The 24,668-nt window shown below is 41.5% G+C and overlaps 3 protein-coding genes across 5 annotated transcripts in view; 2 read left to right on the forward strand and 1 right to left on the reverse strand.

The window, feature by feature from the left end:
* UBE2G1 (ubiquitin conjugating enzyme E2 G1) overlaps positions 1–14,798 on the forward strand; it is a 32,102-nt gene extending 17,304 nt beyond the window's left edge. For all 3 annotated transcript variants that reach the window (XM_080983282.1, XM_080983283.1, XM_080983284.1), the window contains exons 2-6: positions 3,294–3,396; positions 7,925–8,022; positions 9,415–9,593; positions 10,841–10,966; positions 13,722–14,798. In XM_080983282.1, the coding sequence (XP_080839408.1) occupies positions 3,294–3,396; positions 7,925–8,022; positions 9,415–9,593; positions 10,841–10,927 (467 nt within the window). In that variant the 3' untranslated portion in view covers positions 10,928–10,966; positions 13,722–14,798. The remainder of the gene's footprint in view (positions 1–3,293; positions 3,397–7,924; positions 8,023–9,414; positions 9,594–10,840; positions 10,967–13,721) is intronic.
* A 5,096-nt stretch (positions 14,799–19,894) lies between these two features.
* Positions 19,895–21,614, reverse strand: LOC308464572 (RNA-binding motif protein, X-linked 2-like). Its single transcript, XM_080983987.1, has 2 exons — positions 21,354–21,614; positions 19,895–20,917 (listed from the first exon to the last, which is right to left on the reverse strand). The coding sequence occupies exon 2, from the start codon at positions 20,900–20,902 to the stop codon at positions 20,213–20,215; it is 690 nt and encodes a 229-aa protein (XP_080840113.1). The 5' UTR covers positions 20,903–20,917; positions 21,354–21,614; the 3' UTR covers positions 19,895–20,212.
* Positions 21,615–21,697: 83 nt separating this feature from the next.
* Positions 21,698–24,668, forward strand: part of ANKFY1 (ankyrin repeat and FYVE domain containing 1) — a 65,863-nt gene continuing 62,892 nt past the window's right edge. The window contains exon 1 of the mRNA XM_080983311.1: positions 21,698–21,746. Coding sequence (XP_080839437.1) covers positions 21,737–21,746 — 10 coding nt within the window. The 5' untranslated portion in view covers positions 21,698–21,736. The remainder of the gene's footprint in view (positions 21,747–24,668) is intronic.

Genomic DNA, 24,668 nt, shown 5'->3' on the forward strand with positions numbered 1-24,668 from the left:
TTCCATTTCAGGCCATAACCTTGTCACAAGAGGACAGCACAGAAGGCAAGGTCTTGAGATTTACTTTACAGTGGCATTTCAGTACAACAGACTTTGTGCTTGGTTCTAAACACTGCATTAAAGATAGAGTAACTTCAAAAGTCCGCAACTTTGGAAAGGAATTGCTGGACTAACAAACTGAATTGGAATACAAAAGAGGGAGGTATGAGGAGGTCCGGGAAACAAGTAAATGTAAAAGTAGTGATGAAAAGAAGGAATTGTTTTTTTAACTGTTTTTTCTTTTTTTTCTTTTTGTATTTTGTTTGTGTACTTTTCTTTATATTCTTGAATTTTTCTTTTTTTGTTGATGAGATTTTTTCTTTGTGAAACTTTAATAAATATCATTAAAAAAAAAAAAAAGTCCGCAACTTTATTGTAGAAAAACCAAAGGAGCCAAGGGATTAAAGCTGTTGCTAAATACAAGAGTGCTGTCTCCCTCTGTGGGTCATTCTTCACATCAGTTGAAAAACAAAAAAATAGAGCATAACTAGGGAAATGCTTTATGCAAACTAACTTGTTTCTTCTGTTTGCTAACCTTAGTGGAGATGCACATAGTTCTTCCTCTGTGGTTTGGACCATGTCCATTGCATCAGTTTTTGTTGTTGTCTTAGTCGTGTTCGACTCTGTGATCCCATGATAGTTACTAATTTTTTTCAACCTGAAACACGGTTGTGGCATCCAGTTAAGTCCACGGCCTACTCTGCTTTTGCCCTTTACCACAACTGTGTCAAATTATGTCATCCTGCAAACCTTGAATCAAGTTTCCTGTACAATCTGTTTAAAAGATTTCCGAGAAAACAATCAGCTGTTCCTACTATGGGTATATTTTGTGTTCTCTACTGGGGGGCAACACTTTAAAAGTGTATTGAAATGAGACAAGTGAATTTTATCAGTGTATGGAAAAAGTAAGGCTTGGAAGAGTGTTGCAACATAATTCAACTCTTGCTGTGCCTTCTGCAAATCACCAGGGACAGACAGAATGTTGATCAGGATGTAAGACAAATTGGGAAGTCCCCAGTTTGGATTACTGTATATCAAGCCACATTTTTTCCAGCTTCCCATGCTGCAGTACTACTGACTGACCTTATAGGGTGGCTCTTAAGGATTCCAATGTGATACACAGGATGTACTTTAAAGGCTCACAAGTGATATGTTCTAGGTATATTAATGACATCCACAGTCATATTTATTTGACCTTTTAGATAATGTAATGTGTGCATTTCTGTTTGTTTCTAGTATCTGGGGCTTGTGACCGTCTAGTACAGAACAGCCAATGTAGTGACTACCAGATATTGTTGAACTAAAAATTTGATTATCCCTTCCCATTGGCTATGATGGGAGTTGTAGTCCCATCAACATCTGGAAGATGGCTGCTTCTGCCCTGTAGTCTTTATTTTATTTTATTATTTTATTTTTTTGCTCCTGTCCAAGTATATTTAGATCCTTAGCATGCCCATACTTTCAGTTAAAATTTCTTCCAAGCATTTGGAATGTAAGATTGGGAAGTTATATTGCAACAGAGTCGAGGTTTGAATTTATCAGAAGACTATGCTTACACTAACAAAACCTTAGGAATATTTCTGTAAAAGTTTAAAGACACTGCAGGTGCCAGTTATGGGAAATAATTATTGCTGACTTCAATTCATTGGTGATTTCTTGGTAACAACCACAAATCCACAGCTATGCCTCAGACTACCTGAATGAAGTTTGGGAACCCCTGATCTAGGGTATGCACTTCAGTTGAACAGGCTTCTTAAAATTGCCTGCACTTCAAAGAAGCTGTGTAAAATAAAGTAAATTCTATACCAGAGCTTTCCAAGCTGTGTGTCACAGTGTGTCGGCTGCAGTGTATAGGTGTGTTGCGCGAACGCTCCCCATGCTCCTCCTGGGGCTGGAAAGGGGTTAGTTTAACCTCTGGTTTGCTAGTAAAGCTGAATTACTGTGTCGCTAAATGATGCAAATCAAAAGTGTGACTAAAAAGTGTGTCACCAACATGAAAAGTTTGGAAAACTTTGTTCTATACCCATTACTTGTGGGTGAATGGTAACTGGTTGTCTAGGCCTCACAAAGAGTTTAATAGCTTCTTATTTAAGAAATACATGTCCACCTTTTGACTTTCAAAAGTCCTCAAGGGGGTTGACAGAGAAATGAATTAAAAACCCATAAAAACAGCATTAAAAATCATAAAATGAAGTGGCAAGCTGTTAATAAAAGCAGCAAACTACCATAATAAAACAACAAGTACATGATAAAATGAAGGGATGCTAAATGCAAGGGAATAGGATCCACTTTGACCCTCTTGTTACCTTGGCAGGTACTTGGTGAAATATTGAGGAATTAATTTGACAGTTTAGGCACTACCACAAAAAAGGCTTTCTCTCACTAGCTGGGGACATACGGAGAAGGGCCTTTGAAGCTGACCTTGGTTGCCTGACGGGTTCACGTGGTAACTAGTGCTCTTTTGCAGGTCACAAGCAATTTAGGCTGCTCTCAGTCAGCACCTGGAAAGCAACTGGGATCTGAATTTATTCTTCACACAAATGATTTAATGGATAGCCTATAACCTTGATTTATTTGTATCTTAATAAAGCAAGAATTTTCTTTAGTGTGTAAACACATTTTTAGACCAACTTACAGCCTAAGTAAATAATGACAAACTGAAGTTGATGGTCAGGTTTGGTATGAGTATTCTGCATTATAAAAGACATCATTTTTTTGCCCAAGGGAAGGAACTAGAGATGTGAAGGCCCAGAATAAGCAGAAGGGGTAATTTTTCCCTTGCCCCTAGCCTTTATGTATCATGGGGCAACTAGCTTGTACAGGTGATCATAGCAGGCTTATTGGCTAAATAACAAGGTAAAATACTTTAAACTATGTTTTATTGGAATTTATAGTTGGTTGTAGCATACGTAATTAGATAGCCATTCTTTCAGGGAAGAAGAATCTAGCCACAAGTTAGTTTGGAGGCTCACAGGGGAGTAGGACCATATGGCTAGGAATGAGCAACTTGGTTTCTCTGAAATGGCTTTATGTGTTGGGCATTTGGTATATCATTGAATATGAGCTTTGTGTTTACGAGATAATGAGCAAACTAGGGACCCTGAGAATGTGGCATAGAACAATTGAGTTCTAACTTAAAGAGCACTTGGATAAGCTCTGAAAGTTATTTGTTTGCTTGTTACAAATGAAGCACAAGACATATGTAAATGTTACCTCTTCTATAACAGTATATATATTTTTTCTTTTTTGAACAGAGCTCAACAAAAACCCAGTGGAAGGATTTTCAGCAGGTTTAATAGATGACAATGATCTATATCGATGGGAAGTTCTTATTATTGGTCCACCAGATACACTGTAGTAAGTATCCCTAGCTGTTTAACTAAAATACCTGCTTGCTTAAGCATCTAATATTTTGATAACTAGCTTCTTCTGCCCTCTCAAGACTGATTTGATATGGAGCGGGGAATTAAATAGTGGTATAAAATGTATGTATTTGAAGTCTGAATTATCCTGGGTTACAGTAATTCTATCCTAAATCTAATGGGGATAACTTGTAATATTGTGTTTGTAAGAAGTAAAACTAGCTACTTGTTTCAGTCTCCATGTAGATAATATTCTGTCTCCCTGCAGGGCACAAGGACAGACTTGCACTATGAATAACTGACTGAAAGCAAAACTATAGCAAGACCTAGATACAAGCTTCCCCTTAAGACTTTGGAGGGAGTGAAGGATAAATGTTTTGAACAGGGCAAGCTTTTCTCTTTTTTTGGTTCATGAAGTTTGAGACCTAAATAAATTATCTTCCTTTATCACTTGAACTAAAGTGTACACATATAAAACAGACATTTTCCCAAAACGAAACACTTGAGTGTCCAGCTAGCACCAATAAGCAAAGCTCAGGACCAGAGAAAAGGTCTTGACAAGCACAATAGCATGGCAGCTGGCTAACATAATATTATTCTAATTTTGGGTCTCGTATAGAAGACAATTGCCATTACCATATTCCTCAGGTGGAGGTACCTAAGGCATCATAAGGCAGATTGAGGTGGCAATCTTAAACATACTTATTATGAAATAAGCTGTTTTGAGCACAGTGGGATTTACTTCTGAGTAAACATGCCTAGGATTGCACTGTCAGTTTGCAAGTAAAAACGACATGCACCATGATGTATGAGGCTTGGGGACTTCCATTGCAAGATGATGGTCTCTGCTCATTGTTTGAGAGTATCTACTTGTGCTACACTGGAGTCAAGAGTTGTTTGACAGGGCAAGTGGGTTGTGCCCCTCCTGCTGTTTGGAGGCAGGAAACACTGAAGCTTGCATCATTTATACTCAACTCTATGTGTAAACTGCTGGGAGACATCCCTAGGACCTTAAGGCATATAATGCAGCAACTTTTCTAGAGCTAAGCAGGTATTGGGACTGGCCAGTGCTTGATGGGAGACTGTTTGGTGGGCATCACACTGACTACCCTTGCCATTCACTTGAGTTCATGGAAGAAAAGTGGTACATCATAAATACACATTTTTCCATGCAGAGTAGGTGGTGGTGCAACCAGCAAAATAGAGCCCCTCCTGAGGATCTTGGGGACCATATTGTATGCTCTGATCTGAATAATTTGGTTTGCTTAGGGTGGTCTTTGTTCCGTCTTTGGCTACAAAAACAGGGACTTAAAGCTTTAAATGTAACTTCTCAAGGAAAAATTCTGAGGAATTATGTGCTTATGACCATTTGTGAAATAGAAGGTGGCAGATGAATCACTTTCTGCTTGTTGGCATATTAATTGGAATAAATACTGGGTATACAAATGGCAAGGCCTGGAAAAATATCTGGTGTCTGGTAGCATGGGCACCTAGAAAGAAGTGTGATACTGTTGCCTAGGAAATTTAAATATTTCTCTAGTCGTGCTCCTGATGTAAAAGAGAGCCAGAAAAACAAGGCTACTTTCTTGAACAGGTGCTAGCTGCAAATGGCATTGATTATGTGAAACTGCATGTCTTGCCACTATTCCTATTTAATATGTTCAAGTTCAGGCATCTGTCCTAGTGTTAACACCTGCCTCATACAAAATGCCATTTTAGGCACAAAGCCAACAAGCTGGCTTATTCATTAAATAGATATGATGGTGAAACGTGTATGTGGATCTGCAACACTTACTTTGGAACAAATGTTTGCCAGTCCTGTACCCACAGAAACCTGAAAGCTTTTTTTTATTCCCCTTTAATGAAAGTTTCAATCTGCATATGGTCTTAAGGTGTTCAGATGTCTTCTATTCTAGTGGGTGTTCAAATCCATACCTACAATATAGTTCCAGTGTAACTAAATATACATGTCCCCTTCTCTTTCTGCTTTTCCTCTTCTACCTTAGGGATATCTATCAGAATTTATTGTGCTTTAGCTAAACTACAATTCCAAAGATTGGGACAGGTGGGAGGCAGGGGATAGAGTTGTACAGTGGTGCCCCGCAAGACGAATGCCTCGCAAGACGGAAAACCCGCTAGACGAAAGGGTTTTCCGTTTTTGAGTTGCTTCGCAGGACGAATTTCCCTATGGGCTTGCTTCGCAAGACGAAAATGTCTTGCGAGTCTTGAGATTTTTTTTTCACTCCCCCCCCCCTTTATCTAATCTGCTAAGCCTTTAATAGCCTTTAATAGCCTTTTAGCAGCTAATCCCCTAAGCCTTTAAGCCTTTAATAGCCGCTAAACCACTAATAGCACTAATCCTTTAAGCCGCTAATAGGGTTGCTTCGCAAGACGAAAAAACCGCTAGACGAAGACTCTCGCGGAACGGATTAATTTCGTCTTGCGAGGCACCACTGTACTGTAGACGTGCTCCTCCCTTCTTTCTACCCCATCCCAATCTTTTTATTATTGTTGTTGTGCTTTGTTAATGCCAACATACCCCTAACAACAAAACAGCAAAGCAAAGTAGAACAAATAGCTGAGGGTTGTGAATAATCATTTTTAAAAATTGCCTTTTCAGTTGATAGGGCTCATATAAAGAAAATATTGTTACATTCAGGTAGACTTAAGAGTTCATTATAGACTTGCCATATAGCAGTGTTAGCATATAATTTCTGTAATCTATTATATGTAGCTAGTTCATGTACAGCAAGTAAAGATAGGTCTTACTTCTATTGGTGCATTGGTGGACTGTGTCTAGTTTTCCTCTGTCAGTGTTTCTTTAAAGCAAACATGGCACGGTACCACCCAGACCATTATCTACTTGTGGTTACCAACACATTAATTGGACTAGTGGTTTGAGTACCACCTCATCAGTACAGTGAAGGGGGAAAGCAGAAAAGGCAGATAAACTTAAGGCCTAAGCTTAAGCATTTGTACTTGTAAACGAATCCCATTTAACAATCAGTGAGACTTACTTCAATTGGCTTTGCCACACATAACACTTAAGTCTGATTTTTAAACTAGCAAACCCTAGGCTAAATGCATTATGGTTCTCCAGTACTTGCTATTGAAATTGTAGACTTGACCCATTGAGCCATTCACTAAAGAGGAAGAAGTTTAAGGAATTGATTAAATAAGTTTTTCTCAAATAGTGGGTTGGGCCCCAACATTGGCCTTGGGCTACTTTCAGGTGGGCCACAGTCTGCACAGTGCCTCCTTGCTTGCCTACCTTGCTTCATAGCCATGTCATAGCCTTTTGGTTCGATCTGTGCTGGCACCAGTGATTCAGTGGATGCTGAGTAAAAGTGGCTGGACTACAGAGAAGTGGGTGTAGGAAGGTATCCCTCTTCTGAGTGAAAAGGGCCAGATGAGGTGCTCAAAGAAATTAGAAAGTGAGTTAAAGGGGTATTTTTTGTTGTTGTTAATAACAAATAAATAAATAAATAAATAAAACTGGGAATAGAAAAGAAAGTTGTTGTAGAAGGACGTCGTGAATGTGAAATGACCATGGAGGAGAGATGTAAGAAACCTGAAGTAGGGTTTTGGGGGGCAGGAGGTAGAATAAAGTACAGGTTGAATGTGATAGACTGGAAGAAGTAGTTACAGGATGTGGGTAAAAAAAAATAGTTTTGAAGTTCTGCTGAAGTTTTATTCTGGAGGATGCACGGTGTGTAGATTGCTAACAAAAAAAGAATTTTTATCTGGGCGGAGTAATTATTTGTTCTATGTTACTTGACGTATTGCATTCATCAGATTTTGCAATAACCTTTACTGTCTCAAAAATGGCAAATATCTGTACTGCTGAAGACATTTTTATTATTCTGTACCTAGATATTATTCTTGAAAATAAAATTATACAAAAATTACTTTTGAGTGGCAAGTGCATAGAGGTTGGGGAAAAGATGAAAGAGAGTCTTCACATAATACTGTGGTTCAGCAGATTCTCCCTGAAATGAGAAGAGTGAGTCACAGTACCGCCAGAGCAAATGCCCATTCTTGGTTTGAGGAAAGGGTGAGCTTTAGGACTCCTTGCCCCAAGGAAAACACTGTGGCAAAGAACTGAGAAATTTCCAGAGTTTGATTAGATATTGGTAATTGCCAACTGATAGTGCCAAATTCTGCCTTCCATCTGCAACCATTTTATGACAGGCACTGATGCACCATCACCATTTTCTGACTGGTGAGCCTCAGAATTTTTCAGTTGTCTCAAGTAAACTCTGGGTGTAGAAAGTTTGAGAACCCCTGGAATAAATAATAATCCTGAGATATATTCTGGGAAATTGATGCTGAAGCCCCAGAATAGGCATTGCTTGGGGAAATACACGTCTTGCTCTGCCATTTAATAAATAACCATTCCTAGTAATGCTCCAAAGTGTTGTACTAGGATCTGATGACTGCTTAAATTCAAAGCAATGGTGAACTTAAATCACTTGAAACTAATAAATGCAGTGACTGAAAATTCTCCCCTTTTTTTTTTCCAGTGAAGGCGGCGTCTTCAAAGCTCACCTTACTTTCCCAAAGGACTATCCACTCAGGCCGCCAAAAATGAAGTTTATCACAGAAATATGGCATCCAAATGGTAAGACGCTGATGTCATGTGTAAAGTGTTGTGTTCTGTCTTGCATCTGGAATGAATATGAACTAAGTTGAGAGCCCGAATTTTGGATAATGGGAAATTATTAGGAAGGAATGTAAATATTTGGGTTCAGGAAAAAATACTTTTGCTGGTTTCTGTGTCTTTCCTTTAACTGTAGGTATGATATATTGGCCAAAGGTGATATACAACATAAACTACCGCTCAAGATTGTTGTGAAAATACATGCATACCACCTTTATCTCCTTGGAGGAAATGTAGGATATAAATGCAGCAATAAAATTATTAAAATATTGGTTAGGTATCATCCATGTGACAGTTGGGTGATTAGGCTCTCAGTACACTGCTTGCATACAGTCTAATATAGAAAATTAGGTAGTATTTTAAATTTGAAGTGTGGAAACTGGAATTTTAAGCCTCATTTGACTCTGGATAACTTAGTTTCCTTGGATTATTTAGTTATCATTTATTAAAATAATTCATATTTTATGCCTTTCATTTTGAAAAGAAATTCCAAAGTGATCCACAAACAAAACAACTAAATATCACAACAAAACAACTAAATAAAACCAAGTTAAAATGTCAGCCACAGAAGCCAGGAGTGCCAGGAGCCAGTATTTATGCTCAGAGAAATGCCTTGAGTACATTTTCAATTTTCAGTGGAAACTTTGAGATCATTCCACAAGATAGATGCCACAATGGAGAAAGCTGTTTTCCTCTCCACTGTAAGATGTACATCTGCACACTGTGAAACAATGAATAGGGCCTCCTTCGCTGGGACCTGTTTTCCTATTAGCCTCTGTTCCCCATTTTTAAAATGGAAATAATTGTGTATTGGATTATACAGCAGTTGCTATAGTCAACTAACGGCATACTTCTACTGGTGTATTTGAAGATAAAGATAATTAGCAGTGGTGAATTGCAGTTTTCAGTTTAGCTGGTGGATCCATATATTGTGAATGTAAGCAGAGCCCTACTGGATTGGACCAAAGGTCCATCTGTTTCAACTTGCCCTTCCCAAGAGCCAGACATATGTTTCCACAAACAGGGCATGAACATCACTGATAATCATTGATAGGTTTATCCTCCCCTATCTAACATTCATCACCACATCTTTGGGCAGCAAATTCCATATATTAACTAGTTGTGAATCCTATTGTCAGTCGACTGAATCTTGCTCACTATTAACACTTGTACTCCATGTTTCTGACAAATATTCCTATTAATGTTATCCTTAATAGTTGGGTGGAATTGATAGCCGTAGCAGAGGACAAAAATCTCCAGCAGCTCACTACTTTGCTTTTCACTGTTATCTGAAGACAGGACTTCTGCTACGATGTTAAGGCTCTGAAATTCTATTTTTTTTCTTCTTGGTAGTTGATAAAAATGGTGATGTCTGTATTTCCATCCTTCATGAACCTGGTGAAGACAAATATGGCTATGAGAAACCTGAAGAACGCTGGCTTCCCATCCATACTGTGGAAACCATAATGATTAGTGTAATTTCTATGCTGGCAGATCCCAACGGTGACTCTCCTGCTAACGTTGATGCAGCGGTATGACTTGCAGCTTGTAAATAAATCTCTTCCCAGCATTACTGTTGAAATACCGTGGAATGGTTTCACAGCACACAGCTTTATCCCCTTAAGATGACTTTTTAGTAATAAAAGGGATAGGAGTTGAACAAAAGTAATGTGGTCATGGTATAATTTCAAGTGTAATAAGAGTTTCTCCCTATTTTGCTGTCCATATCCAGAGGTGACCATCATCTCTGGATTATTATTTTTTAATAAGAAAAAAAATTACAAATATGGCTGCTTAACTGTGTGAACAAGCTTCCCCTCAATGACAGGCATGTATGTAGTAAATACACTTACAGTGGTACCTCGTGTTGCGTAACCTCCAGGTTATGGAATCTTCGGGTTACGGTCGCAGCAAACCCGGAAGTAGGTTTACCGCATGCGCAGAAGCACTCTGCTGCGCCATGCGTGTGCGCAGTAGCAGTCATCTGGTTGTGAAATTTTCGGGATATGGCCGGGCCTCTGGAATGGATCCCGTTCGTAACTGGAGGTACCACTGTATTACATTATAGTTGTCCAGTTGGTTATTTATATGTACCTGCCCTTTCCTGCTCATCTTGTGTGCTTAGGTTGAGAAGAGTTCCTACTTGATTGATACACCACTGCATATAGTGGAGTATCACTTCTGTTTAGGTTCTTTGTCTCAGAAAGAGCTTTAAACCTCTGACTGAACTTATACAAGCATGGAATATGGTTTCTAATTGTCCATGAGTTTGGAGTTTTTCCTGGTACTACCAAATTGGACTTGAAAATGTAGAAGGAAGTGTTTCAGGAACTGTGGTTTCAATATTCTCTTTGATCCTGGTATGTCTTGCTAAGTGGAAAGAGCAGGATGATTGATTACGCAGATCTGTTTAACTTACTCAAGATGCAGGATTTGGCACAGAATGTTGATTCTTCTAGCTTAGAATACATATAACCCTGATTCAGGCTTCAGAATGAATGGCTTGTATACTGTCAATCAAAGATCAATGGAAAAGTTCTCCTTTTAAAAAAAACAAAACTGAATCCCAGATAGCACTTGCTATGACACCACCCATCAAGCTACCAATTAAAACTCTTGTTTTAATGATGGAAGTTTCGTATTTAAACAACAAATGTTGGTTACTTTTATTGCCAAGTATTTTAAAGCACTCTTCATGGGTTTTAGAGAAGCTGAAAAAATAATGAAGTTACTTGTGGTGGCTTGAAGAATCATTCGAAATTTGGCTTTTAATTTACAGAAAGAATGGAGGGAAGATAGAAATGGAGAATTCAAAAGGAAAGTTGCCCGCTGTGTAAGAAAAAGCCAAGAGACTGCTTTTGAGTGACACTTAATTCAGCAGCTAGTAGCTTCACTTTTTTTCAGGGTAAGTAGGGTTTTTTTTAAAAAAAGGGTTATGGAAAATTCCATTTTGCATTGGAAAATCCAGAAAGTGTTTGTTACATGTTGAATGCTCAAGGCAGTGAGGTAAGTATTCACGTTCTACAAGTGTGTATTTCCTCTCTCTCTCTCTCGCTTCTGCATTTATTCAGCAGATAAGATTTTGTTTTCCTTTATTACTAGGAGATAGTTCTTTAATGTTCAGGCCAGATTATTTTATTATATTTATATATTGTAGTATTTTCATATTTTACACACACAAACAAACACACCACAGTTCTCCCACTCCAGTCACAAAAGGCTCCTGAAACTGAAATTAGAGCACCATTTCTTCTTTAAACAAAATTTATATACTGACTGATGGAGGGAGAACCCTCTAAGTAGTTTACAACATTATAAAACATTAAAGCAATTAAAAACAGGTATGAAAAATAATCAAAAGGTGATAAAAACCAGTTGTGGCTGAAAAGAAAACACATGTAACTTCTACACATCGGAATAGCCTTGGCTAAACAAACATGTTTTAAACATTGCATACAGCACTGGAGTTTTGGTACACATGATAGAACACTGTCCATAGCCCCAGTCCCTGAAAAATCCAAGCAAGAGCCCAAGTGGTATAGTTCGCTGTGCGAACCCAGTCTAAATCCTTGCTCAGAAGCAGAAGCTACTAGGGTAACATGCTTCCTGTGCTGTGGAAATAAGGGGCTGTGTGGGAGAGGGCCATGTATTGTCACACTTCCCTTCCTTGGAGGGAAGAGTGGGGTTAAAAAAAATTGCAGCTCCACAAGCTCTGGCTGAGTGTACAAGGAGCAGAACCAGACGACGCTATGGCTTAGGTATTTGGTCCCAAACCTGGGGCCTGAACCTGTTTCAGAAGTCATTTAAAAGACACACAAATGTCAAAGACTAGCTCGCGTACTTGGAGATACCTACGGAACCTGAGAATAGTGCAGCCTTCTAGCTTTTTGTTTCCTCAAAGACAAAGTACTGGTGTCAGGGGCTCGGTGAACAGGTGGGGAACACTAAGCAGGACTGGACACTGCTGATATCTCCATGCAACACCTGGTTATAAGTAAAGTTATAACTCTTATCCCACCCCTGCCCTCAGCAAAAGAAGTAGTAGTCGTGTCTGGAAGATGTCAGCTTTTCAGCAGAAGCCTATTTGCCTAATATAACTCCAGTAGTACACTCCAAAGCTAAACCATCCTGCATGAATGGAACATGTTTTGTTTAATAATTTGTGCCAGAGTTGGTAAAACATTAGTCTCTGTTGCTTGTATGTGTCTCTGTAGCACTTGTGGTTACTGCTGATGGTAATCCTGCAACTGATGATTTCCAAAGAATCTTGGTGTTGCCAGCTGAAAACTAAACATGCAGCTTTTGATGTATGTATATGAGAACTAGCTGTTTTTGGTAACTAGGCTTCTGCTTGTCTGTGTTGGCAGATATGCCCCTCACCCCAGTGGTTGAACTTTGCACTTGGCTTCATTAAATGCTGAGTTAGTCCCCTTTCAAGATTCCCTCAAACACTCCATTGGGTATCGGGTGGTCATGGGGTTACACCCTTAACAGGACACTCGTATCTCTAATTTTGGGTTTGGGGGTTGCTTCTCAGTTGTTCAATCAGTGAGAAACTTATTGGGCAGTAAGCTTTCCAAATGCAGGGATATCTTAGCTGAGTTGTGTGGCCTGTACAAAAAAGCAGTCCCACCCATTGCACATTGTAGAGGACTACTGCATGTGCCATATAAATGCTTGTGTCTTTTGCCTGTAATGAATGTTTTACTGCAGGCAGATTTCCTCTCTGCAGCTGGCATGTTATTGCCACTGACGGTTTGAGTTGCCAAACTACCATTTTGGCACAGTATATTGTACTGCTACTCCCACTTACTATTGATGCTTTTGGGATGCTTAATTTTAGTAGCTGCTGAAGGAAAAAGAAACCATACTAGTATTGTAGCTGAGTTGGTTTGACAACTAAGGTTATAGTGTTCTTGGTCTCAGCAAGTGAGCCCTGAAGCCCTGATACTTCAGTTCCCATTGCTCTTGCTGTAAATAAGTAAGATGCCTTTAACTGGGCAACAACCTGCTCAAAGTATACAAATTTGTAAGTTTCACAGAAATATTTAATGAGAATAATGGGAAGTAGCACCTAAAGGACACTGATGTAAAGAACAGATTCTCCTACACACTCACTTGGTAGATGGAGCAGTCTTTTTGAGTGAGCTGTTCCTGTCAGAAGTGGCTAAAACATGCATGGCTGAATACAACTTTGCTGAAAACACAGGTTTTTCAGTGATGTGTGTAGGTCTTTTGTAACTTGAACATTCTGATGTATTTCACTAAGGCAATGCTGCCAACTTGATGTGCCCCTCAACATATTTGTTTTTTAAATGGGGCTTGCAGAAGATCAAACCATAGTTTTTAGTTTAGGAAATGGCAGTTAAAGTTCATTTGAATCTCTGTAAAATACTTAAGTACAGAAGATGCTCAATGTGTTAGTATTCTAGTTGTGTGCTCCCTGTAGGACTGGCCTCCGGAAAGCAACCCTGGAGCAAACCTAACTGGGGCGCTGAACAGCAGTTCAGATGCTGGTACTGAGAGTTCTCATATCAGCCTATCTTGGAAGCACTCGCTACAGAGAACTTTCTTTTTCGGTCTGCTGCAGCCTGTCATTTGATGATGCTATAAAGACTAGATCAAGTTTGGCTGATGGTTCTTTGTTCTTGCCTTTGTAGGTCTCCAATTGAGGAACATGGCACTGTTTTTCCTGCACTCTATCCACCTAATGCTGGACTTCTGTTTATACCAAGTTGGCAGACACTGGCTGGAACTGGGCTGCAATAAAACATGCCAGTTATTAATGCTGACAAAGAGCCTAACAAGTGCCAACAAGGATTTGCGCATTTTGAAAACTAATGGAACTGCTTTAACCTTCAGGAAGAATTGTAAAGATGTGTACATAGCACAACATGATCCGGATAATATATACTGTTCATGTACATCCACAAATACACATTGTACCAAATAATGCTGTCTTGTAGTTAGAATAAGAATCGTGTAAATTCTAAAGATTTTTAGCAGGTTTTCCATTTTTCTCTTCTCCCCCCCTCCCTGGTTTTCCCTATGAGTCTTTAAAATTTCTCGTGAAGCATGTCAGTCTAAAACAAATTAGGATTTAAAAATTCTGTTTTAACTTTTTCTTTTCAGCCATTGAAGATTCATTAAAATCTCTCACTTTAATAAAGTTTAATACCTTTGTAATGCTGTCCCTTCCCCCTTACCTTTTTTTCAGATTACATAAATACAACACAAATCTATTACTTGATTCTAATGATGACTTGAGCACTGTCATCAGGAGGTGCAGTTCCTTCCCTTGCATTATGACCCAGCTGTGCTCATCTCTTGGCTTGGATGTAGCAATAAGATTTTACAGCTGTGGAGCACCCTTGAGCCTGTTATCTTTCCCAAAAGGGTTGAGAGCATTTGTTTTGGAAGTGGTCAGCTAAGTATGTTAGCCCAATATAGGATGAACTGCTTTCTTTTGATTTCTTGCCTGGTTTGAAGTTGGATAAATAAAAGCATGCAGAGCTGTAGGCTTTCAAGTGAGTTCTGGTTTTGCTATCAAATGCTATTTCCCTTTCCCTCTTCTTCCTCTTTCCCCCCTCTTTATATTTCTTTGCCTTTTGATCTCCTGCAGGTTTTCCTCACTTAATGTATAAAGACAAATTGCGATGTATATTTTCATGTAACTTGATTTTGGAATTCTGTCACCTTCTGTAGTGAGTTCTTCCAAAATATAAATTTTTCCAATAGCTTGGTGTCAAGTTGGCTGTTATGCAGTATAAAAAATGAGAGCGCATTTTCAGAGAGCATTAAGCATGATGGTGCTGGTAGCTGATGGACAACAACTGCTTGAGACTTCATCAAAAGGTGACTCGTATTCTTGGAAACTGACTTCTAAGGAGTTCAGTGAACCTCCATGGAAAGTGACTGTAACCTGATAATGCAGAAGATAGAAAAAATGCATTGAATTTTGCTTTGTTGAAATACTGAGTGGTTGTTCCTTTGGAAATTAACTGTTCACATAAGCCAAAGTTGGACAAGTATAATATTCAACTGTAGACTCAGGGTGTTTCCAGACTGGGGATTAATTTGCAAACAGGTCATAGACAACCATGGTTATTTTATTTAACAGGTTTTTCCTGGGGAGAGTAAATGGGGGAAGGAAATGTGGGCTGGTATTTTGATGCTAACTTTGTGTGGACACTATATATATAAAAAAAGCATGCCTGAGGAGCACTGATTCTGCAGTCAACACCCATCCAGCAGCACCCTTTGATATGGAGGAAGAATAAATAAAATGACCATACTGATAGGGAGGGGGGTGGCACCATTGCAGAGGCCCTTCTTAATGGCAAAACCCCTTGCAACAATGGCTTTATGTTCTGGGCCAGTGTAATCTCTCCTCATTTGAGGCATTTAATCTTGCAATGTTGTATTCACTGTAGTATTTACTTGTAGGCTTCTTTGGTCTTTTCGTTCTGCAGCAATTTGTTTCTGCTGTTTACAGCAGTGCTTCAAAGGAGTGGCTGGAGGCAAATTGCTTGCTTTAAGTCTGAATCCACAAAGGAATAGTAGCAGCCTCCCTATGGTATAATGTGGGGGCAGGTGGCACTTAGGCTGAGTTACATGACACGAACGAAAAAGTACACACAGGTCCCTAGTAGTGCTGCTGCATTTGCCCCTGCAGTTCTTGACAAAACATACTAACTGCCCTCATTTTACAGTGACAGTACAGCCTCTAATGCCATGTAAATATCCTTCTGGTAGAAGGAAACATTTGTTAACATAGCAGAGGGACTGAGTTGAATGGGTCTTCTGTGGCTTTTTTGTTGAACGCAGTTAATTGCATTGGGTTTGAATGGATGGATCTATGTGCTTGTAAAGCAACCCTTAAAGCAGAAGCACTTTTATAAGCAGTGGGCCAGACCTGCCTGCTTTCAGGGCTACCATTTCAAACAAAAGGAATTATGGGGAAGGGGGGGGGGAACATATGGTAGGTTTCAGAGAGGAAAATAGTGTACCAGTTATGAATGCCAGGGGAATCACCATTGGTACCTGCCAATTAGAAGAAACAACAATTAAATCCTGAAATAGAGGTAGGGAGTTCTTGCCTCTGGATTTTCTTTAAAAGCAGCAATATTTTGTCCCATTTGTCTGGGTACATGCAGCAGCATAAAGTTACTCTAAGCTGCCATGAATTAGAAATGGTACTTAATTAAGTGCTCTCTTTTTAGCCAGACAGATGTATTTGCTGCTTCTGAGCTGTTTAGTACCCAGACACAATAGCTGGATTTAGACAATTGCTCAAAGAAGAACCAAAATTGTTTGGCTCCTGCTGAGGTGGGGGGAGGAGAGTCCTTGCCAGCCAGCTGGCTAGCATTTGTGCTCTTCTGCTTGCGTAAGACATGGGGGGGGGGGGCGGTTGTCTTACATTTTGGCCATCTATTCCATAATTAAAATATGAAGGGAAATATCCCAGTGTTTCTAGGGCAGCTATTGTGATCCAAAAGGCGGCCAGCTGGATGTGGAATAATAAGGTCTCCCAACAAAGCATTCACTTATTTGTCCCTTGAACACAAACTGCACTGCTGTGATGGCAGTTTGAGAGGGAGGAGAATTTCTCTTGTCACCTTGGGTGAAGCAGGGCTGAGCAGAGAACCCAGCTGGATTGTGGGAAAGCTTTGACTTTTCCATTGGAAGTGGGCAGGGGAGGGGGCCTAGGAGAGAGCAGGAATCTAACTCTTTTTTCAGTTCTAAAGGATCCAGAATGGTTTGGGAGGGGGTTGCTGGGGGATATTTCCCACTTCAGACAAATTAAACCACATCTTTTTGAAGAAGCTGTCAAAACTTTTAAGGCTAAAATCTAATTGATCATTGTGTTATATGAAGTTACAACATTGTTTTGTGCTTGCTTTTTATAACAAGTTGTGTCCTGGCTACTGCTGGCATTAGACTTACTCTTTGGTTCTGAACATGTCTGCTTAAATCTGTGTTGTGGTTGATTGCAAGTGCTTACACTGTTACACCATTTAAAGGACTACTGTGGAAGAGTTCCTGTTATTGGTTGGTTGGTGACCAGGAAGAAAATGCTAATGCAGCAGTTTGACACCACACACACACACACACTTTGAGACAGATGGATGCCAGCAAGGTGACAACTGCATGCTTTTTTCTTTTGTTGGAAATAAGCTTGGTTTCTTTTTTCCAAGCTCACCCCTAGAACAGTTATTCAGAAATGGGAATGTTTCTCCTATTCTTCCTTTGGGGCCTGATACAGATGGCTGTTAGAGTGCGGTTCTTGGGATATTAACCAGCTTGTTTAAAAGGGTTATCTTGCCTTGTGGAGGTTTACAGGTCATTGCACAAACCGCAGGAAAGGCTGACCTGTCTCTGTTAAGAAGGGTATATTGGTGGGCATAGGAGGCAAGATGCCAACTGGATCCAAGGTTCAGTAGAAACGTCTCTTCCAGTCCTGACTTTTAAAATTCATTTGTATCTTGTCTTTCAGGAAAACATTTCCATTGCTTATCTTACTAAAAGTATGAATCGTAAAAAGAAGCTTGAAGGGTTTTAGCTCAGTGGGAGAGCATCTGCTTTGCATGCAGAAAATGCTAGGTTCAATTCCTGGCATCGCCAGGTGAGGATAGGAAAAACTCCTGTGTCTCTGAAACACAGGAGAGCCAATCAGTGTGAACAATACTGAGCAAATGGACCATTAAATCGGCTCAGTATAAGGCAGCTTCCTGAGTTCTTAGGAATGACATAGACCACTTCAATTTATAATTTTGAAAGCAGTACCTAAGTATGCATGCAGACCATAGGGATTATGATTTTGAGTATTGCACTACAAGAAAATGTCTTCAGCGTATCTAAAGACCTGTCAGATTTCCTCAGGGAGTGACACCACTGAAAAGCCCTATCCCTTGTATCTGTAAATTTAATTTTGGTGTCAGATATCTGGTCCTCCACAGGCAATCATGGGGCTTTCGTAGATGGTTATTATTATTATTATACTTCATTAAATTTGTATACTGCCCTATACCCGCAGGTCTCAGACCAGTTCACACCAGTGTAAAAGTGGTGGAGAATGTGTGGTTGTCCGAATATTGGACCTCAGTTCCCATCATTCATGACAATGGGCCAGGGTAGTTTAGGCAGGATGTAAATAATTTTTTGTACTCTGACTTTAGGGTAGTTAAAGGTAAAGGTAAAGGTACTCCTGCCCGTACGGGCCAGTCGTGTCCAACTCTAGGGTTGTGCGCCCATCTCACTTAAGAGGCCGGGGGCCAGCGCTGTCTGGAGACACTTCCGGGTCACGTGGTCAGCGTGACGAAGCTGCTCTGGCGAGCCGGCACCAGCGCAGCACACGGAAATGCCGTTTACCTTCCCGCTAGAAAGCGGTACCTATTTATCTACTTGCACTTAGGGGTGCTTTCGAACTGCTAGGTGGGCAGGAGCTGGGACCGAAAGACGGGAGCTCACCCCGCCACAGGGATTCGAACCGCCGACCATGCGATCGGCAAGCCCTAGGCACTGAGGTTTTACCCACAGCGCCACCCACGTCCCTCTTTAGGGTAGTTAACACGGCACATTTCATTCTCTTTTTTGCATTGGATGTAGCTGGGGTACACAGCAAACTTCTGGGAGGAGCTTTTTCATCACTGGCTACCTTGGAAGTATGTGCAGGAATTATTCTACTGTACTAAAATACTAAAATGTGAATACATGCTCTGGCGGATTGAACAAACGAGACCAGTAGTGGGTCCAGTGGTAAAGAAGGCTGTTTCTGCATGTGCTGTAGAAGGATGTGAGGGGCAGATGAGGCTTGTCAACCTGGGAAGGTAACCCATCTAGGAGAAGGAAAACTGATCCTAAACCTCCACTATCTTGCACATCTTCAGAAGAAATGGCTAAGGAGTAAACCCTGCAGAAATCCGGAGTGGACTTCCTAAGATGATTGCATGGCGCTTTGTATGCCTCCTTCCGGCAACTCCTGCCAAGTTGGTGCCAAAACATATTGCTCTGCTTTCCTTTGGACCACATCAGTGAGGCTGAGAGGTGGGGTTTTTCATCTGGGCAACCCAGGACCTCTGTTCGCACTGCCCTGGCTTGCATCCCAGGGAGGTTACTTCGGTGCTGCTAACACAGCGGTTTGACCTCCAAAGGCACACTCCATCTGTCTGTTTCTTGAGTCAGACAAATGTCAACAGCAACTACTAATGGAATTCAATGGGATACTACAAAGAATGCTACTTTATTCCTTCTTCCCAACCTGGAAAATATTAGGATTGGATAGCATATTAAAGATCTAGACAGTTCTTGGCACAATCAAATTTTAGGTAGCCATGGCGGCCACTAGGAAAACTGAAAATGCAGTGGTAGCATCATACTTCAGTTCACTGAAACTCTGAACTTGGGTTTGCTCCTTTTCAATCTTACTTTGGTCCTAATGTAAAGTTTTACTGTAGCGTTGCTTTTGGATTTTGGCAAATGCCACAGAGGCCCAAGTCTGTAATAAGAGACATAATTAGCAGTGTAGTCTATATGCCTACACAGGAGTAAACTCCACTGAGTTCGGTGGGACTTATTCTCAGGTACATAAAAGGATTACAGTGTTTATTAGAAACCCATTTTCTTCCAGATTCTGTACTACTACAAAGGAGTGGAGATAAATGTTCTAACACTTATTGTTCTAATTTTTATTTTTCTCCATCGCTATTCCTGTTATTGGCACACAACTTACAAGTTTACAGAAAATATTTTCTCTCTCTCCCCCCCCCCCCCCCGTACAGGACAGGGAGAAGCAGAATTTAATTTTTACACACACAAAAACAACATGTAAAGACTTGGTCTATATGCAAATTTTATTATTCTGGTTCTAAAACCAATCCAAAGTTACTTAAAAAACGGAGACCAACAGCACACAACATTAACTCCACCAAGGATTCAGGGCTCCCTGCATGTCAGGTCTGTGGTGGCTTGAAGACGACTCCTTGCAGGGCTTCTCTTCTCTCACATCACTCCCAGGTTCATCTGCTTTCTGTTGCTCGGGGCCTTTCTTTGGGAGTATCTACCTTCTTGTGCTTCTCACTGTGGATTATTCTCTGTTCTTTCCTGTCCCTGTCTGTGGCTGTCTGGAGACCTACGTAACTCTCACATGCTCCTACTTAAACTCCCGTTCATGTTGTGCCCAGCTTGCATGTTTGTGCCCAGATGTGCTACTCCAGGTCTGCTGATTCACATTGGCATGCCGTTCATACTTTGGGTCTTCCTTCTCCACTTTGATCTTGGTTTTAGGAGGCGAGTCTGCAAGCTGTTCCTCTTTCACCCGTTTTTGGTGCTCTCTTTTCTCTTTCTTCTTCTTGCATTTCTCTTTTTTGTGTTTCTTTACCACCACCTCACTGTCTTTGGGGGACTCTGGTGAACTTGGAGGTGTTTTAGCACCACATCCACTTTCTCGGAGAGCTTTTGTCACATCATCAATATCCTCAGAGTCTTTCGGTGGGCGGTAGTTAGCCACATGGTCCACACGAATTGTCCTTCCTTTAATCTTTATTCCGTTAAAATTATCAACCGCAAGAATGGTGCTTCTCTGATCTTCATAGCAAATGAAACAGAAACCTTTGGATTTCCCTGTCTTCTTATCCCGCACCAGATTTATGTTTACAATTTCCCCATACTGTGAAAACACACAAAGAATGTCGCCTTCCGTCAGCTCATAGGGAAGACCACCCACAAATACCCAAGCACTGTCACTGTACTCTGCATGCCAGGAGACCTTATCTTGTACACCAAGCTGTGCCTCACGCTCATTCAGCTCATTGATCAGCTTCACTTTGGTTAGTGGATTCATGCTGGTTCTCTTCGTCTATTGTGTGCAAAAAAAGAAATCTTTTTAAAACACTCATACAAATTTACTGACCTTTCAAAAGCCCTGTTAGGTAGCAAATGCATTTACACTTCTGTTATGGCAGCGGAGTGGCCATGTGTTCTAATTTACAGAAGGCAGTCTTCTCTTTTCTCCTTTTTATTATTATTTATTGCACACCCCTCAACCTAAGGTCCCTGGGTAGATTGCAACACAATACTGTATTCGTATTAAAGCACAATATTTAAAACGGATTGAAGTGTCGGACTACAGCCTGGAAGGCCACAGTTCAGATCCCAGCTCAGCTAGGAAGCTCACCCTGGGTGGCTTTGGGCCAGTCCTTGCCTCTCGGCCTACCTCACAGGGTTGGTGTGTTGAGGTTAAAAATGAGGGCGCGGGAGAACCACGTACGCCACCCTTGAGTTAAATACTGTACCTAAAAATATGCTCAGAGAGGCACTTTGGCCATGGCCTCGCTTTTAAAAGCAAGACAAAACTTCCTCTCCGGGCAGGGGCGGTGGTACTCTGCACGTGCTCAGAGGCACATCGCCCTCGGGGCGGGGAAGGAAGACCTCGGAAAAGAACGCGCGATGTAAAACTGTTCCTTCGAAACCCGAATTCGGTGGTCCTCCTCCTGCGGCTTCTTCCCAGCGGCCATAACTTCAGCCCAGATAGGAAGGCTGTGCGGCTACTGCGCGTGCGCGCCCCGCTTCCTTTTCTCTCCTCCCTCCCCGACCCACCCCGCTCTATCTCGCCCCTCCGCCTCCCGCTCTCACCTCAGATCTCGCGAGAGCTCCGAGGCAGCGGCCCAGGGCCAACATGGCGGAAGGTATGCGCGATGCGGGCGGCGGCGGCGGCAATGCCAGCTGCACCTTGAGGAGCGGGAGGGTTTTTTCCCCCACCTCAGGCGGTTTTTCTGTGGGGCGGAGCGCTTAGCTAACAGTGGTTTTGGTGCTGCTGGGTCGGTGCGGGGTGGGGGCAGATTGAAACCAGCTTGGAGGGCGGGGGGGGCAGTGTTTGGGCGTGCCTCGTTTATTTGTGTTAGTATTTTATTTAACTCTATTCCCTCCCGAGGAGATCGAGGCAGGAAAGGTGGACCTTCTCCCCACTCCCGTCTTATATCCTCACAAGAGCCCTGGGAGGTAGGCGAGGCCATAGTGGTGCAGCGGTTAGAGAGAATGTGGACCAGGACTTGAGAGAGACCTGGGTTCAAATCCTTCCCCACGCCTCCAACTCGGCCAAGTGACCTTGGGGGCAGGTCACAGCCCCTCAGCCTGACCTACCTCTCAGGGTTTGTTTTATCGGCGCCATAAAATTTATACACCATTTGATTTTAAAAGGCACGCAAACAAAAAAAAACCGCACGCAAACACACACACATCAAAGCAGTTTACAAAGGATGAAATACTAAAATATAGAAAAATTCACAACCCTGCCTTCAAACATACAAAAGTTAAGATAACTGAAGCAGATTAAAATTATCTCGGCTTTCTGGGTAGACTTTTAGCAGGTGCCAAAAAAAAGAGTATGGTGAAGGTGCCTGCTTGTTCTCAATAGGCAGGGAGTTCCAAAGTGCACTAAAGGATCAAGCTCTTACAAATACGGAACGGGTATTATTTGGCATCTGTAAGTACTGCCGATTCCGCTGATCAAAGCCGTTGAGTGGGTGCACATCTGATACAGTAAACTTGTGCCGAGTTGTTGAGGGCTTCATATGCCAATAGTAACACCTTGAACTTGGCTCGGTAGCAAATTGGCCACTAGTGCAGAGCTCTGAGCGCAGGGGTTATGGGTTGACGATGCCTTGCTCCTGTCAGCAATCATGCTGCAGCATTCTGCACGAACTGCAACTTCTGGATCAGGAGCACATTGCAGTAATCCAGTCTTGAAGTAATCGATGCAAAAACTACTGTGGCAAGGCAAGGGTTGTGAGGAGGTCACCTGGGCGTGAGTGTTACTTGGCCCTGGGTGGGGTGTTGTATGTGTGCGGTGGGGCGTGAGAGACTCTTTCCCAACAACTCGTTCTGCTTGGTGAGTTATGTAGAAGCTTATGTGTGGAAGTAGAGGAAGACTATCTTCCTAGATAGGAGGTGTTTCTTTGAAATGGGGGAGTCATAGTGGCACCACTCCACCCCTGTATGCATGCATGCACCCACCCACCCACCCACTTAGGAACATAAAGAGTCTGCCCTATACCATGTCACCCCATTGGTCTTTCTACACTGACTGGTGGTAATGGTGTGTCCATTTGTCTGTCCTATCTCCTGGCACCTAATGCTTTTAATTGAACCTAGGACCTTCTACATGAAAAAATGTAGTTGGCTCCACTCAGTTACATGTGGGCAAATCCACACCATTGCTTTAAACTGCATTCAGCAAACACTTAAAGCACACCCTCCACGCTCCAAATAATCATGGGAACTGTAGTTTACCCCTTACAGATCTAAGGTTCCTTATCAAACTATAGTTCCCAAGATTCTTTGGGGAAATATATGTACTTTAAATGTGCTCTGGGTGTGTTTTTAATGTATGGTGTAGATCTGCCAGTCTCTCCTAGTAGTTGCGTATTGCCTACCAGTAGCAGCTCTCTAAAAATCCAGTGGAAAATGCCATGGATTGAACCTGGCACCTTCTGCATGCAAATTCTGTGCTTATGACCCTTCCCATATCTCAGCTGCTTAGAACTCAGCTTGTTGCCTCGATTGTTAGTACTGTATCCCCTAAACAACTTCAATTAAGGCATACATTGTTTCCTGCACACCCACAACAGCACAGCGGCTTTAAGACACTTTAGTAACTCTTCTGAACTTTTTGTAATGGCTTACAAAAATCACCCCCATATTATTCTCTGTGTATTCATGTTGCTTTTCTGTAACGTGTCTTTGCCCCAAGGAGAGTGCAGTCATTGTTATTATTTATACAGTACCCTCAGTGTGTATGGCACTTCACAGAGAAGGCTGCCCAAGAACTGAAGTGGTGTGCGTGCTATTTTACAGAGGCAAAACAAGGCAGGGGAAGGTTCCTGCTGGAAGAGATTCGTTCTGTTATGCATAACGCAGTCTGTGTGCATGGTGCTTTATAGAATTACAGCAAGACAACAGGCCTCTGCCTGAAACAGCTTACAATAGAGGTGATGTGGAGGATGGAGGCAGAGGGGGAGGCAGGCTGAAGCCAAGGTTAACAGTAGGGAGGAATGTGCATTAGGTTTACTTGTATCTATGTGGACTTCATTTCACTAGGAGATAAGGACTAAGGAATTTTGTGAAAGCGTCCATAAAAAGTTAGCCTTTGGTGAGGGATATGAACAAAAGCAAAGGGAAGTTTAGTCAGTTGTTTCTTTTGCAGAAGACGGGAAGATGAGGGATCCTAGAATGGTAGAGTTGCACAGGACCACAAGGGTCATCTAGTCCAAACCTCCCCCCCCCCCCATGCAGGAATATTTTTGCTGAATTTGTGGCTCAAACCCACAACCCATCTCAAGGATGTTTCCTTGAGCATTGGGCTTATGTGTGTGGTAGAGAGGACCCTTGAATATACTTGTTACTGGAAAAATATAGCAAAAATGTATGTGAGGGTTTGTATTTCTTTTCCTTGAAGGAGCTTGGGGTGGCATACATACTTATCCTTATTTTCCTCCCTGCAAATCTCTGAAGCAGGTTAGGTTGAGAAACAGTGGCAGGTTCAAGTTGGTTTGGTCTGGTTAATTTCATGGCTGATGTGGGATTTTGACCCAGCTCTTTCCATTTGTGGA

The sequence above is a fragment of the Podarcis pityusensis genome, assembly GCF_964106645.2.
Source record: "Podarcis pityusensis genome assembly, chromosome: 15".
NCBI lineage: Eukaryota > Metazoa > Chordata > Lepidosauria > Squamata > Lacertidae > Podarcis > Podarcis pityusensis.

Excerpts from the sequence above, each read along its gene's own strand:
- LOC308464572 (XM_080983987.1), bottom strand. The coding sequence starts at position 20,902 with ATGAATCCACTAACCAAAGTGAAGCTGATCAATGAGCTGAATGAGCGT.